Source organism: Choloepus didactylus, chromosome 2, assembly GCF_015220235.1.
Source record: "Choloepus didactylus isolate mChoDid1 chromosome 2, mChoDid1.pri, whole genome shotgun sequence".
In the NCBI taxonomy this organism is placed as follows: Eukaryota; Metazoa; Chordata; class Mammalia; order Pilosa; family Megalonychidae; genus Choloepus; species Choloepus didactylus.
In genome coordinates, this window is record NC_051308.1 from 191,896,161 (window position 1) to 191,910,955 (window position 14,795).

General features: G+C 36.5%; 1 protein-coding gene across 3 annotated transcripts in view; it reads left to right on the forward strand.

Moving 5' to 3' along the window:
* The window catches only part of USP24 (ubiquitin specific peptidase 24), a 153,859-nt gene that overhangs the window by 27,120 nt on the left and 111,944 nt on the right, over positions 1-14,795 (forward strand). For 2 of the 3 annotated variants that reach the window (XM_037827113.1, XM_037827115.1), the window contains exons 2-3: positions 3,849-4,014; positions 5,275-5,342. In XM_037827113.1, the coding sequence (XP_037683041.1) occupies positions 3,849-4,014; positions 5,275-5,342 (234 nt within the window). The remainder of the gene's footprint in view (positions 1-3,848; positions 4,015-5,274; positions 5,343-14,795) is intronic. The other variant, XM_037827114.1, reaches the window with a different exon arrangement.

Here is a 14,795-nt window from a genome sequence, read left to right on the forward strand (position 1 = left end):
TATACACACACACGTGTGTGTGTGTGTGTGTGTGTGTGTGTGTGTATTTGAGTTATTTTCTTAGTGGTTGCCTTGGGGATTACAATTAACATCTTAATTTATAATGATCTCATTTAGATTAATACCAGCTGAATTCCAATAGTGTACAAAAACTTTTCTCCAATGCAGCTTTGTTCCCTCCCCCTCCGTTGTTCTATTGTTGTCAAATTGCATCTTTATACATTATAAGTCCATTAACATAGTTATAATTATTGCTTTATGCAGCCGTTTTTTTATATCAGATAAGAGAAGAATACTGCATTAATGCTGTCTTTATATGAGAGAATGGTGAGGGGGCAGGGAGATGGTGAGAGTGGGATTAAATGTTCATTGGTAAGTTTTTAAGAAAATGAAAGCTTCTTTAAAGCAAGAACTTTTACTGGAACAATATTCATAAAAATGTCAGCATGATTAGTTTTTAAGTGGTAGAATTGATGTTTTTTATTTTTTGCTGTATTCATATTTTCTTAATTTTGTACAATGAACAAATGTTACTTATTTGGTAATTTAAAGCAAGTATATAAAATTACTCAGAAACCAAATTATGTGTGCTACCAAATGGAATGGGCTTCTTGAGTAGAACATACTAAGTATATTTTAACCTTTTTGACCACACTCTTTGTGATTTTAGGTGAATCCCTACCCCATTAATTAAATAGATCCTTCATGTGTAAAATATTAGTATTGAATTCTCTTTGATTCTGTCTGATCCAGATTTCTTTTATATATTTATTCAACTAAATTGTTTGTATTTTAATTTTGAAATAATTTCAGATTACAGAAAAGTTGCAAAAATAGTACAAAGAATTTTTGTATCACCTCCAATCAGGTTCTCCATTTTATCACATTTGCTTTATTATTCTCTCTCTCTGTATATGTATGTATTTACATATCCATATATGTGTGTGTAAAAGTTTGTGTGTGTCTATATATACTTTTTTTTGTTGTTCTTGTACTGAGAGTAAGTTATAGACTTGATGTCCCATTACCCCTAAAAATTCAGTGTGCCCTAAAAATGAGCATGTTGTCTTACATAACCACAGTATAGTTATCAAAATCAGGAAATTAATATTGATCCAGTGTTAAAATTCTTCGAAGTAAACATAAAATAAATTAAAATTCCTGTTTCAAGATCCAGTCCAGAATTCCATGTTGCGTTTGCCTGGCATGTCTCCCTAGTCCCCATCAATCTTTTGGGACTCTGACATTTTTGAAGAATATAAGCTAATTATTTTGTAGACTATGTTTTGGGTTTCCTCATGTTTAGGTTCAGTTTATACATTCTTGGCAGGAGTACCACAGAAGTGATACTGTGTCCCTCACAGTGCATCACATCAGGAGGTACACATCAGTCTCGTTACTGAGGATGTTACAGATCATTTTTCTATCCCAAGGAAGCTCTCAGTTTTAATAGCTGCTTGGTACATTTGATGGTTTCATATATGATTTGATTTATAAACTCCTGTAGAAATTAATTAAAGATGTACCATAGTAATGACACATATCCACTTCAGAATCAGTTAACTGATTTTTTGTGTGTGTTTTTATATGCCTTGATTCTTTCAATTTAGCTTGCTAAATTTATACATTTAGCAATTATCCAATTTTGAGACCATCTTAAATTCTTTACTCTTTAGGTCTTCTCTTGGTCCTTTAAGCATACTTGATTTATTTATAGTGCTTAAGAATTAAATGCATTTCTGAATTATTGTGCTTCAAACCCTGAATTTTCCCTATCCATTATGACTGTAAACCTACTTAATCCATCATCTTTCCCTCATCTCCCAATTTACATTGTCTTGTATTCTGGTTTTAGGTTTTAATCCCCTTGTTTTTTTGTCCTGTTTTCATCACAATTTCATGATGAACCTGAAAAAAATAATCTGAGTTGAATTCCTTTAGATGTCATTAATATGGAATTGAAACTAGTTTTCTTCTATGTGCTTTTATCATTTTTGCTTCATATGTATGGTCTTTTCCTTCATTGACTTTACAGGTGGTTTTTTTTTTTAATGAAATGATTTTATTTTGTAATGATTGAATCATAGAGTAAATTGTGAAAATATTTATATTTTCAAAGAAACCAGAGTAGGTATTAGGCAATTTTGGGGCAGGGGGGAGGGGGTGAGATTCCTTTTGCCTTATTTTAAATTACATGGTGGAAACGAATGGAAAGGCTGACAATTACCTTACTGATAGCTGAAACTTTGTTTGCATAAATTACTTTTTCATTTAACAATATTTATTAAATACTCCTACTTTATGGTAGTTATCAGTTGCTGGGGATATAGAAGGTAAAAAACAGGGCCCATGCCTTCATGGACAATGAGGGGCAAACATTAGATAAATCACAAGTAGATATAAATCACTGCTGTGAATAGTGCTGTGAAGGAGAGGTTCAAGATGTTAAGAGGTTATAGCTATTGGAGGAATTTGACCTAGTTTAGAAGTTTTGGAAAGACTTTACTGAAAAATTTAAGGATGTGTAGGAGTTAAGTAGGTTAAAAAGAGTAGAACTGTGAGTTCAGGAATAATGCATAGAATAATCATGTTACGCTCATATATGCTGGGGGAAAGGAGTTCAGTGAGGGCATGGATGAGACAGTTTATTTCTGCTACATGGTATGTAGGGCCTCCTCTAAAAGACTTGAAGGCTGATGATGTGGAGAGCAAATATGTATATACAGTTGAGGAGACCAGTTAGGAAGCTACTGAAATAATCTAGGCACAAATGATGGTAGCTTGGACTATGAAGTAGCTGTGAAGAAGGATAGTAGTAGATGGATTTGAGAGAGATCTAGGAGGTCGAACAACAGGTCTTGGGGTGGGAAAGGGAGAGCAAGCTGTTAATAAGGATTCCCTGGTTTCTGGCTCAAAGCTGCTAGATGAGTGTGGTGCCATTCACTGGGATGGAGAACCCAGGATTAGGAGAGGATCATAATTTGGGTTGGAGCATGCACTGAATTTGAGAATACTTTGAGATAGACGAGAGAGGGCAAGAGGTAAACAGTTATATATGTGTGTCTACAGCTCAGAGAAGAGGTCTAACTAAACTGGGGATAGATCTTTAGGAGTCATATGCAGTTAGGAGATGACTGAAATCTGGGGTATGGATGAGATCATGCAGGGAGATAGTCTGAAGTGGGAAGAGGGCTTAGCACTGTTTGAGATTTGCGGCACTCCAATATATGATGGCCAGGAAGAGCAGGATAGGCCAGAGAGAGAGAAGATGGATAGGAATGCCAGACTCACGGGAGGATAACAGAAGTCTGCTGTCCTGGGAGGTGAGGGAAGAGTCAAGATACCATTTCAAAAAGAGGGGGTGGGCCAAAGGGTTAGTAATCCTGAGAATTAAGATAAGGACTGAAAAATGTCAGTTCTCTGGTGACCTTAACAATAACCACTTTGGGGAACTAGAGACTGTGGAATCCAGATTGGTGTTGTGTGAGGAGTGAGTCAATGGTGAGGAGATGGAGATCACACATTTTAGATAACTCTTTGGAAAAAATTATCTCTTCAGTGAAAAAAGAGGAGAGGAAGATAGGATGGCTGTCGGAGAAGGTCCGTTTGATAATTTTAATGAGAATTGAGAGAGTTCATTTTTGAAGAAAGAAATGAGGTCACCTTCTAAGAGATGGAGTAGGGATGCCAGAATTATTTGAGATAGTCTTGGTGAACGATGTGAGAAGGAAAAATGAGAGTGGAATCTACGTTGTTGGTATTAATAGTTAACGTTGATTAAACATCTGTATTAAATGTTAAAGTAGTCACTAATTTATTTGCTTTTTATCTTAATTCCTTTTTGTCAGAAGAATGATGAAAATGGAAACTGCTCAGGGGAAGGAATTGAATTCCCTACAACAAATTTATATGAACTGGAAAGCCGTGTTTTGACTGATCATTGGTCCATCCCTTACAAGCGAGAAGAATCACTAGGCAAATGCCTGTTGGCTTCTACCTACCTAGCGAGACTTGGTAAGTTTTCAGACCTCAGAACACATGAAGAAGTTGTTTTGTTAGGAGGCCTGAGTTTAATCTCAGCTCCTGTCATTGCCTGTCTGTATCATCTTGGACAGATCATTGAATCTCTTAGTCTTTGTTTATCCCTTCTGGAATAAAAGCTTTAAACTAAATCACCTGTCTTCTTCAAGCTCCAATAGAATATAAAACTCTTTAAATTATATTTGAAAGGCATTATAGAAATTGAAGTTTACTATATTCCACAGAAACTTAGAGCACTTTAGGCTTAATTCAGCAGTTTAATTTTTTTTTAAGAGAAGAAAGTAATATTTATTTAACAAACATTTTAGTGCTTATTAAGTACCTGGCACTTTCTTAAGGTCTTTACAAATATTAAACTAATAGAGTAATAAAATATCACTAGGTTGAAAGACTGAGTGTTGCTATAAGGAAAACATCTATCAAAACTATAAAAGAGAAATTTATTTTTCATTTTGAATTCAGTTATAGAGAAATTGGGCCACTCTGTGTGATTTTTTTTTTCCTTAAGGGTGTGCATAGTTTACTACAATGATTAAATATGAGGTACCTCAAAAGAAATATTTATTAGGATTTGATTTCACTGCAAGCAGTATGCTTTTATGATTGATATAATACTGGATTCTCAGCAGCAGCATTTATTGAATGCCTCATAGCATCTAGATACTGTGCTAGGCAGTGGGTCTGAATAAAAGAAAATGCATCCAATAGTATTCCCAATGATAAGCAAGATCCGTTTTGAGTTTTTTTAAAAAATGCATTATTTCCAAAGGATGATTTTAAAATGGATTCATTCATTCACTTAGCAAGGATTTATTTATTACTAACTATGTGCCAGATTCAATTCTTTGTATATTATGACACAGAATTCATCAATTTGTTTTAGCAAGTAGGGTAATTTTGGCGTTTGTTGAGAATAGTCATGTTTTTATAGAGCTGTTAAGGAAAACAATAATGGCTGGCAAGTAGTGGCTGTTGGTGATTTATTAACTATCTATTCTGACATGGAAATGTAAGTTCATTCGTTTCACTTCTAATTAGTATTTATTTAGTCTAATGGTGGAGTTGTTTCTTAGCCTGTTCCTACATCAGAAAGTATATATTCTGCTTTTAATAATCCCTTAAAAATCAAGGTTTCTCTGATAAATAATTCCAAATGTATGAATTGGAAATGATGTATATGATTTCTATAACTAAAATCTAAATAAGATATATTCTTTCATTTATTTTACTAAGGTCTTTCTGAATCTGATGAGAATTGTAGAAGATTTATGGATAGGTGTATGCCTGAAGCATTTAAAAAGGTAAGAAAAATATGATAGTCTGATTTTTTGGTGGAGGTGAAGGTGGACAGGGTTTTTTTGTTTGGGTTTTTTATGTGTGAGATCAGTTTATGACTATTGTTCAACTAAGGAATCCTCTAAAAACATAGCTTGAATTTGGAGTTTATAAATGATTTACTTCTTTTATATTCAGTTGTTTGCATATGTCTTCAGTTGAATATAACTTTTACTTCCTATTATTTAATTGTTCAAGAAGAGGTTAAGATAATTATACTAAGAAATTATATGTCTTAGTAAGCTAAGGCTGTGGCTCTTATAAAAAGAGAATATTTGTCAGAAATAAACCATTGTACATTTATTATTTTACTGAGACAGAAGCAGACACTTTAAACTACTGAACGTTTGACTGGATCAGTTATTCTTATTGGCAAATGGGATGCATATGGCAGTCCGAGGTGTAGTAGTACACTCACTCCCATTCTGGTCACATCTCTTACAAAGCCATTTTCCTTAACACCAAGAATGGAGATCATAGGAATCATGTTTCTACAAGCGTTCTGACTCCACCCGATGCCCTTTCCATTACATGTGTCTTGAATCCTCACAGAAACAGGCACTATGTTTGTCATAAACATGTTTGTTTTCCCCAGTGTATAACCAACTGCCTAGCTCATAGAGAGAGCTCCTTAGTAAATCTTTGTTAAATGAATGAATCTCTTGCTGTTTTGTATTCCATTTTTGTCCCATATGCAAGTAAGTCGCTAGAATTGCAGATGGATAAAGTTTGCATTTATCTTAAAACCCAGTAAAGCAAACTGTTCATTTGCAAATGGTTGTTCTCATCTACATTTTGGTAGATAGAATCACCTTGAGTCTAGGGTTTAAAAATAACAAAGTTAATTTTATAAATAAAAATAGCATCATCTTTGAAAAAATGGAGTAATCTTTTAAAATTGTCATTTCAGGGAGAGATTATATGGAATCAAACTTTATTTTCAGTTTGGATGAATTAATCTAACAACTAGTGATATTAAATTGTTTTACATTTTTAAGAATTATTGTACCTTTTTTATAATAGCAAAATTTTTATGATGTAACATACTGTGGCACATTTTTATAGTGTATATATTAGTGTTGAGAAAGAAAATACAAGTTTATTCAGATCGTGGAAAAGGACTTATTAGTTTAAGGAAAGAACCTTCAGGCTAATGATCTCCAGATCCAAAAAACCCTGTTATCAAGACAGTCCACCAGAAAGTTGCATATTTGGACTATAGTACTCTAACTTTATTATTTCAGGGAACTGTGCTTCAGCGAACTGTTTTATATTGTGCCCTCAGCTCTTAGTAGACTATTAGTAACAGTTTGCACAATAAATGGTCACATAAAGAACCCATGTTTATTTGTTAGTTAGTAAAACTACAAGCACGAAAATACCTTGCATTTTGTTTAAAATTTTTAATGTAAAAATGTGTACAGGCATACTTGAGATATTACAGATTCAGTTCCAGACCACTACAATAAAGCAAATATTGCAATAAAGCAAGTTACACAACTTGGTTGGTTTCCCAGTACTTATAAAAGTTTTATTTACACTATACTGTAGTCTGTTAAGTGTACAATAGCATTATGTCTAAAAATATCAATTTACATTCCTTAATTTAAAAATACATTATTGTTAAAAAAGTGCTATCATCTGAACCCTCAGCAAGTCATCATCTTTTTGCTGGTGGAGGCTCTTGCCTCCATGCTGATGGCTGCTGACTGATCAGGGTATTGTTGCTGATGGTTGGGGTGGCTGTGGAAATTTCTTAAAAGAAGACAATGAAGTTTGCCACATCAGTTGACTCTTGGCTCTTCCTTTTATAAAAGATTTCATATGATGCTTTTTGATAGCATTTTACGCACAGTAGAAGTTTTTTCAAAATTGGAGTGAATCCTCTCAAACCCTGCCACTGATTTATCTACTAGGTTTATGTAATACTCGAAATACTTTGTTGTCATTTCAGTATTGTTTACAGCATCTTCACTAGCAGTAGATTCCATCTCAAAAAACCACTTTCTTTGTTCTCCATAAGAAGCAACTCTTCATCCATTCAAGTTTTATCATGTAATTATAGCAATTCAGGCACACCTTCAGGCTCCACTTCTAATTCTAGTTCTCTTGATATTTCCACCACATTTCTTTCCAGAAGATTTTCGATTTACTTTGCCCAGATCCATCAGAGGTATCACTACCCTTATGAAATGTGTCTTAAATAATAAGACTTGGAAGTTGGAATGACTCCTTGATCCATGAGCTGCAGATTGGATATTGTGTTAGCAGGCATGAAAACAACATGAATCTCACTGTACATTTCCATCAAAGCTCTTAGGTGACCAGGTGTATTGTCAGTGAGCAGTCATATTTTGAAAGGAATCTTTTTTTCTAAACAGTAGGTCTCAAGAGTGGGCTTAAAACATCCAGTAAACCATGTTGTAAGCAGATGTGCGGTCATTCCAGGCTTTGTTCTTCCGTATATATAGGGCAGACCTTAATTCTTAAGGTCTCTAGGATTTTTGGAATGGTAAATGGGCATTGGCTTTACCTGGAAGCACAAGCTGCATTAGCTCCTAACAAAGATAGGCAGCCTGTCCTTTGAAGCTTTGAAGTGCAATAAAACGAGGTGTGCCTATATGCCAAATGCTCTCAGAATTAAGGGCTATTACAGAGGATCTAAGATGGCGGCATAGAGAGGAGTGGAAGCTAAGTAGTCCCCCAGGAACAACTAAGAAAAACCAGAAACAACTAGTAAATAATCCGGAATAACTGCAGGGGGACAGACATGACCATCCACTCGTCATACACCAACCTGAATTGAGAGGAATGCCTGAGATCACAGCATAAAATCTGTAAGTAAGAACTGTGGATCCAAATCAGGAGACCCCTCCCCCACAGCCCAAGCTACAAAGCCGCGTGGTGCCAAAGAGAAGCTTTCTCCCAGCAAGCGAATATAGCTCAGCTGAGCTCCAACTGGGGTTTTAATTAGTGAGTATGAACTGCTCACTACAAGGTATGAATCCCCAACAAGTAGACAGAGGCATTGGGTGATGACTGACCTTGGAGAGCCAGGGGGTTGCCTCATACTAGCTCTGTTACTTTTTCGACTCAGTGGAGAAAGCCTCAGCCATTTTCAGGCCCAGTTCTGTGACCCAGAAAGGTGTGTGGCACAGGCAGAGAGCGACCATTGAAGTGCTAATGACCTCCCCCTAAGGCATCTGTCTTCTCTAAGAGGAAAGGGGTGGGGCCCAGCTCTACTACCTGCCTTTCATTCACAACTTACACCAGTCAAGAATTATAGGCTAATCTTTGCATCAGGCAGAGAGCGCCCCTGCACGGCCCGGCAGCCTGGGGCTTCCCTTGAGGGATGACACGCACTAATGACGTAGCACAGCCTTCCCTCAGCAGAGTCCTGGAAGATCACAGCTTAGCAGGGGGGCCCACTCGGAAAACCCAGGGACGCTATGTCAATGCTGGTGGTTTGTGGGTCAGTGACAGAGAAAATCTGGGGCAAAACTGAAATGAAGGTTTAGACTCTTGCAACAGCCTTGAATCTCCGGGAACACCTGGGAGGTTTGAATATTAAAGCAGCCCCACCTCCCTGACCACTCAGACACACACCCCACATTCAGGGCGGACAGCTCCAACAACAAACCCGAAAAGTTCATCAGCTGAACCCCACAAAAATCATTTTCCCGCACACCACAGAGACAGAGTTGGGGAGAACTGACTTGAGGGGTATAGGTGACTCGCAGACACCATCTGCTGATTAGTTGGAGAAAGTGTACGCCACCAACTTGTATTTCTGAAAAATTAGATTGGTTTTTTTTTTTTTTTTACAACTTGAAAGAACCCTATCAAGCAAAGCAAATGCCAAGAGGCCAAAAACAACAGAAAATCTTAATGCATATGATAAAACCAGACGATATGGAGAACCCGATCCCAAACACCCAAATCAAAATATCAGAAGAGATACAGTACTTGGCACAATTAATCAAACAATCACAATCGAGGAGTGAAAACATGGCACAGGATATAAAAGACATGAAGAAGACTGTGGAACAGGATAAAAGGGACATAAAGAAGACCCTAGAAGAGCATAAAGAAGAAATTGTGAGATTAAATAAAAAAATAGAAGATCTTATGGAAATAAAAGAAATTGTTGGCCAAATTAAAAAGACTCTGGATACTCATAATACAAGATTAGAGGAAGTTGAACAACGACTTAGTGTCCTAGAGGTCCACAGAAAATGAAAGAACAAAAGAAAGAATGGAGAAAAAAATCGAAAGGATCTCAGGGATACGACAGATAAAATAAAGCATCCAAATTTAAGACTCATTGGTGTCCCAGAAGGGGAAGAGAAGGGTAAAGGTCTAGGAAGAGTATTCAGAGAAATTGTTGGGGAAAACTTCCCAAACCTTCTACACAATATAAATACACAAAGCATAAATACCCTGCAAACTCCAAATAGAATAAATCCAAATAAACTCACTCCAAGATATATTCTGATCAGACTGTCAAATACTGAAGAGAAGGAGCAAGTTCTGAAAGCAGCAAGAGAAAAGCAATTCACCACATACAAAGGAAACAACATAAGACTAAGTAGTGACTACTCAGCAGCCACCATGGAGGCGAGAAGGCAATGGCATGACATATTTAAAACTCTGAGAGAGAAAAATTTCCAGCCAAGAATAATTTATCCAGCAAAACTCTCCTTCAAATTTGAGGGAGAGCTTAAATTTTTCAGACAGACAAATGCTGAGAGAGTTTGCCAATAAAAGACCGGCCCTACTTCAGATACTAAAGGGAGCCCTACTGACAGAAACAAAGAAAGGAGAAAGAGATATAGAGAATTTTAACAGACATATATAGTACCTTACATCCCAAATCACCAAGACACTCCTTTTTCTCTAGTGATCACGGATCTTTTTCCAGAATGGGCCATATGCTGGGACATAAAACAAGCTTCAATAAATTAAAAAAAAAAAAAATTGAACATATTCAAAGCACATTCTCTGACCACAATGGAATACAAATAGAAGTCAATAATTTTGAACTGTAACTCCACTATTTACTTCCTACATGATATAAAATACACAAACTCTAATGACAAATAGTGGTTTTGAACTCAATGTAAAATATGTAATTTTGGAAAGAACTATATAAAGGTGGGGGAATGGAGGAGTATAGGTACATAGTTTATGTGTCCTATTGAAATTAAGTTGGTATCAAAGAAAAACAAGATTGTTATGGGTTTAAGAGTTTAATTTTAAGCCCCACAGTAAACACAAAGAAATTATCAGAGAATATGACCACAGAGATGAAAAGAAGATTATGGGTTAAGAGAAATGGGAAGGGGCAATGGGGAGTTAAGGAATGAGTGTAGGGTTGCTGTTTGAGGTGAAGGGAAATTTCTAGTAATGGATGGTGGGAAGATGTTAGCATTATAACATTCTAAATGTGATTAATCCCACTAATGGAATACTGGGGGGGGGGGGGAGTCAAATGGGAAGATTTAGGCTGTATATATGTTTCCACAATTGAGAAAAAAGAGGCAGTCTAAGTAGATGACAATTGAATGCCAGGGGTGACCCTGGATGGGATCTGAGGATAGAGGACAGGAGACTCAAAGGACACAGTTGAGACATAAGGAAAAGGAAATATAGAATGTAAGCTTTGTATCATTGTTGAATCTCTTGTACTTCTTAGCTGCGCTTAATGGGATTGCATAAAAGAATGTTCTTGTTCATGGGAGTTGTATATGTGAATTATAGTGTTTGTTCATGGATGTGTGCAGCTAACTCTCTTGTTCAGAAGACAGAGCGATAGATGATGGAAGATAGGGAGAGAGGGAGGGAGGGACGGAGGGAAAGAAATAATGGTCTGACAACATGTTAAAGTTAGTGGATTGCAGTATCGGGGAGGTCAGGGAATGCTGGAGTTCTTTGTATGGGGTTTGTATTGTTTTTGCAACTGTTCCTATAACTTTGAATTTATTTCAAAATAAAATGTAAAAAAAAAAAAACTATTACAAAGGTTCTCTCCCCCATCGATTAGACATATTTCCTTTTATCAGATCAGAAGAACTATAGAATTTTGTGAACCTTTTAGGCTTGGCTGCTAGAAAACTTAGTCGTATCTTACGTAATTGCTATTGTTTCCTTTCACTATATTTTGTGGTATGATGACCCTCCTTCTACACTGTCTCCTAGGCTTTTCTTACAAGCTGCCTCAAATGTTTTAGAAGTAACAAGTGATTTCAAAAATGAGGTACGCAATGGAGCTTTGTTTTCACTTCTACTTCCTTCACCTTTTGCTATTAGGCCAGCCTAGGTACTTTACTGGTGTATTCAAGCAGAGAAGAAAATCTATGTTTAGCCATTATGCATGGTTATATTTAAACCTTGTGAGCATCTTCCCCACAAAGGCACTGCCTGTCTTTCTCCACCTTTTCTAGTATATAGACAGAACTTCATTATCAAAGTAAAAAGTGAACAAATGTGGTAGAGGCAAAGGAGGGGGGCTTAATCTACATTCATTTTTGTAGTCACAGACATCTTCTTAAATACTCAATTCTTACTTCATTTTGCTTTATTACTGAATTTTTAAGTGTAGGAGGAAAGAAATGAATATTTAAGTCAGGCATCCATTTATAATAGCAACCAAAAGAATCAAATATCTAGAAATAAATTTAACCAAGGGCTTAAAGGATATATACACAGAAAACTATAAGATATTGCTAAAGAAATCAAGGAAGACCTAAATAGATGGAAGGACATACCGTGTTCATGGACTGGAAGACTAAGTATAGTTTAATGTATCAGTTCTACCAAAAGTGATTTATAGATTCAATGCAATACCAGTCGAAATCCCAACAACTTACTTTGAAGAAATAGAAAAACCAATAATCAAACTTAATTGGAAGGGCAGGGTGCCCCAAATAGCTAAAAACATCTTGAGAAAGAAAAATGAAGTTGGGTCTCACAGTTCCTGACTTTAAAGTGTATTACAAAGCTACATTGTTGTACTGCATTGTACTGGCGTAAAGATAGATATACTGACCAGTGGAATCAAATGAGAGTTCAGAAATAGACTTTCTCTTCTATGGACAATTGAATTTTGACATGGCGGCCTAGTTTCCTCAACTGGGAAAGAACAGCCTCTTCAACAAATGATGGTGGGAAAACTGGATTTCTATATCTAAAAGAATGAAAGAGGATCCCTGTCTCACACCGTATACAAAAATTTAACTCAAAATGGATCAAAGATCTAAATATTAGAGCTAAGACTATAAACCTCTTAGAAGAAAATGTAGGGAAGTATCTTAAAGATCTTGTGGTAGTAGATAGTTTCTTAGAACTTACACCCAAAGCACAAGCAATGAAAGAAGAAATAGACAAATGTGATCTACTCAAAATTGAATACTTTTGTGCGTCAAAGGACTTTGTCAGGAAAGTAACAAGGCAGCCTACTCAGTGGAAGAAAATATATAGTCGGGCAAAAAAATTCTTGAAAAAATAGTAACCCCTTGATATATGTAAAATCAGTCTTATGCATTTTGCTCTTTTGAGCGAATACTGCAGCTAATTGGTACTTAGAAAATTTGGAACTGAGCTTTTTCTCTGCAGCCATAGACATTTGGAGTCTTTTTAAAGGATCCTCACTGTAGCCAAGATGAAGTTTTTATTGCAGTGTTTTCCCTCTGAAAGGAAATAACTTTCTGAAAGGAAATAACCACTCTGAAAGGAAGTAACCACTATATTTATTTACCATTGTTCCAGTTTGCTAATGCTGCCGTTTTGCAAAACACCGGAAATGGATTGGCTTTTATAAAGGGAGTTTATTTGGTTATAAGTCTTAAGGCCATAAAATGTCCAAGGTAAGTCATCAACAATAGGGTGCCTTCACTGAAAGATGGCCATTGGCATCCGGAAAACCTTGTTAGCTCGGAAGGTACGTGGCTGGTGTCCACTTGCTCCTGGGTTGCGTTTCCAAAATGGTGCTCTCCAAAATGTTGCTCTTGGGGCGTTTTGTCCTCTCTTAGCTGCAGCTCCTCTTCAAAATGTCATTCTCAGTTGCTCTCCAAAATGTCACTCACAGCTGCACTGAGTTCCTTCTGTTTGTCAGCTCCTTTATGTGGCTCCAGTGATTATATCAGACCCACCCTAAATGGGTGGGGTAATGCATCTATGGAAATTATCCAATCAAAGTCATCACCCACAGTTGGGTGGGTCATATCTCCATGGAAACATCCAATCAAAAGGTACACCCTAATCAAAAAGATTAATCAGTCTGCCCCCAGAAGATTGCATCAAAGATAATGGTGTTTTGGGGGCCATAATACATCCAAACCAGCACAGCCATTATTTTATTAACTGAAATTCCTTTATTTTCCATTCTCTGTTCTTGCTGTAATTCCTGAATTAGACTTCCCTAGAAGACTAGAAGCCTGAGTATTAGGGGAATCCAATCATGATGATTTTAGATTCATCTATGTGCCTTTTCTCTCCTTTTTAATAAATGTAAGATACCATTGATTATAAGATGCATTACTGTTTTATAGTTTATGTTTGTGTTGAAGAAAAATAGTTGCTAAGTAAATGGTGCTAGAATTCCTTATCACTTACTTGGAGTTACTGTAGATCTTAGACATTTTTAAAGCTGGATATTACTTTTTTTTTTTTTTTTTTTTTTTTTTTTTTATCATTTTATTGAGATATATTCACATACCACGCAGTCATACAAAACAAATTGTACTTTCGATTGTTTACAGTACCATTACATAGTTGTACATTCATCACCTAAATCAATCCCTGACACCTTCATTAGCACACACACAAAAATAACAAGAATAATAATTAGAGTGAAAAAGAGCAATTGAAGTAAAAAAGAACACTAGGTACCTTTGTCTGTTTGTTTGCTTCCCCTACTTTTCTACACATCCATCCATAAACTAGACAAAGTGGAGTTTGGTCCTTATGGCATTCCCAATCCCACTGTCACCCCTCATAAGCTACATTTTTATACAACTGTCTTCGAGATTCATGGGTTCTGGGTTGTAGTTTAATAGTTTCAGGTATCCACCACCAGCTACCCCAATTCTTTAGAACCTAAAAAAGGTTGTCTAAAGTGTGCGTAAGAGTGCCCACCAGAGTGATCTCTCGGCTCGTTTTGGAATCTCTCTGCCACTGAAGCTTATTTCATTTCCTTTCACATCCCCCTTTTGGTCAAGAAGATGTTCTCCATCCCACGATGCCGGGTCTACATTCCTCCCCGGGAGTCATATTCCACGTTGCCAGGGAGATTCACTTCCCTGGGTGTCTGATCCCACGTAGGGGGGAGGGCAGTGATTTCACCTTTCAAGTTGGCTTAGCCAGAGAGAGAGGGCCACATCTGAGCAACAAAGAGGCATTCAGGAGGAGACTCTTAGGCA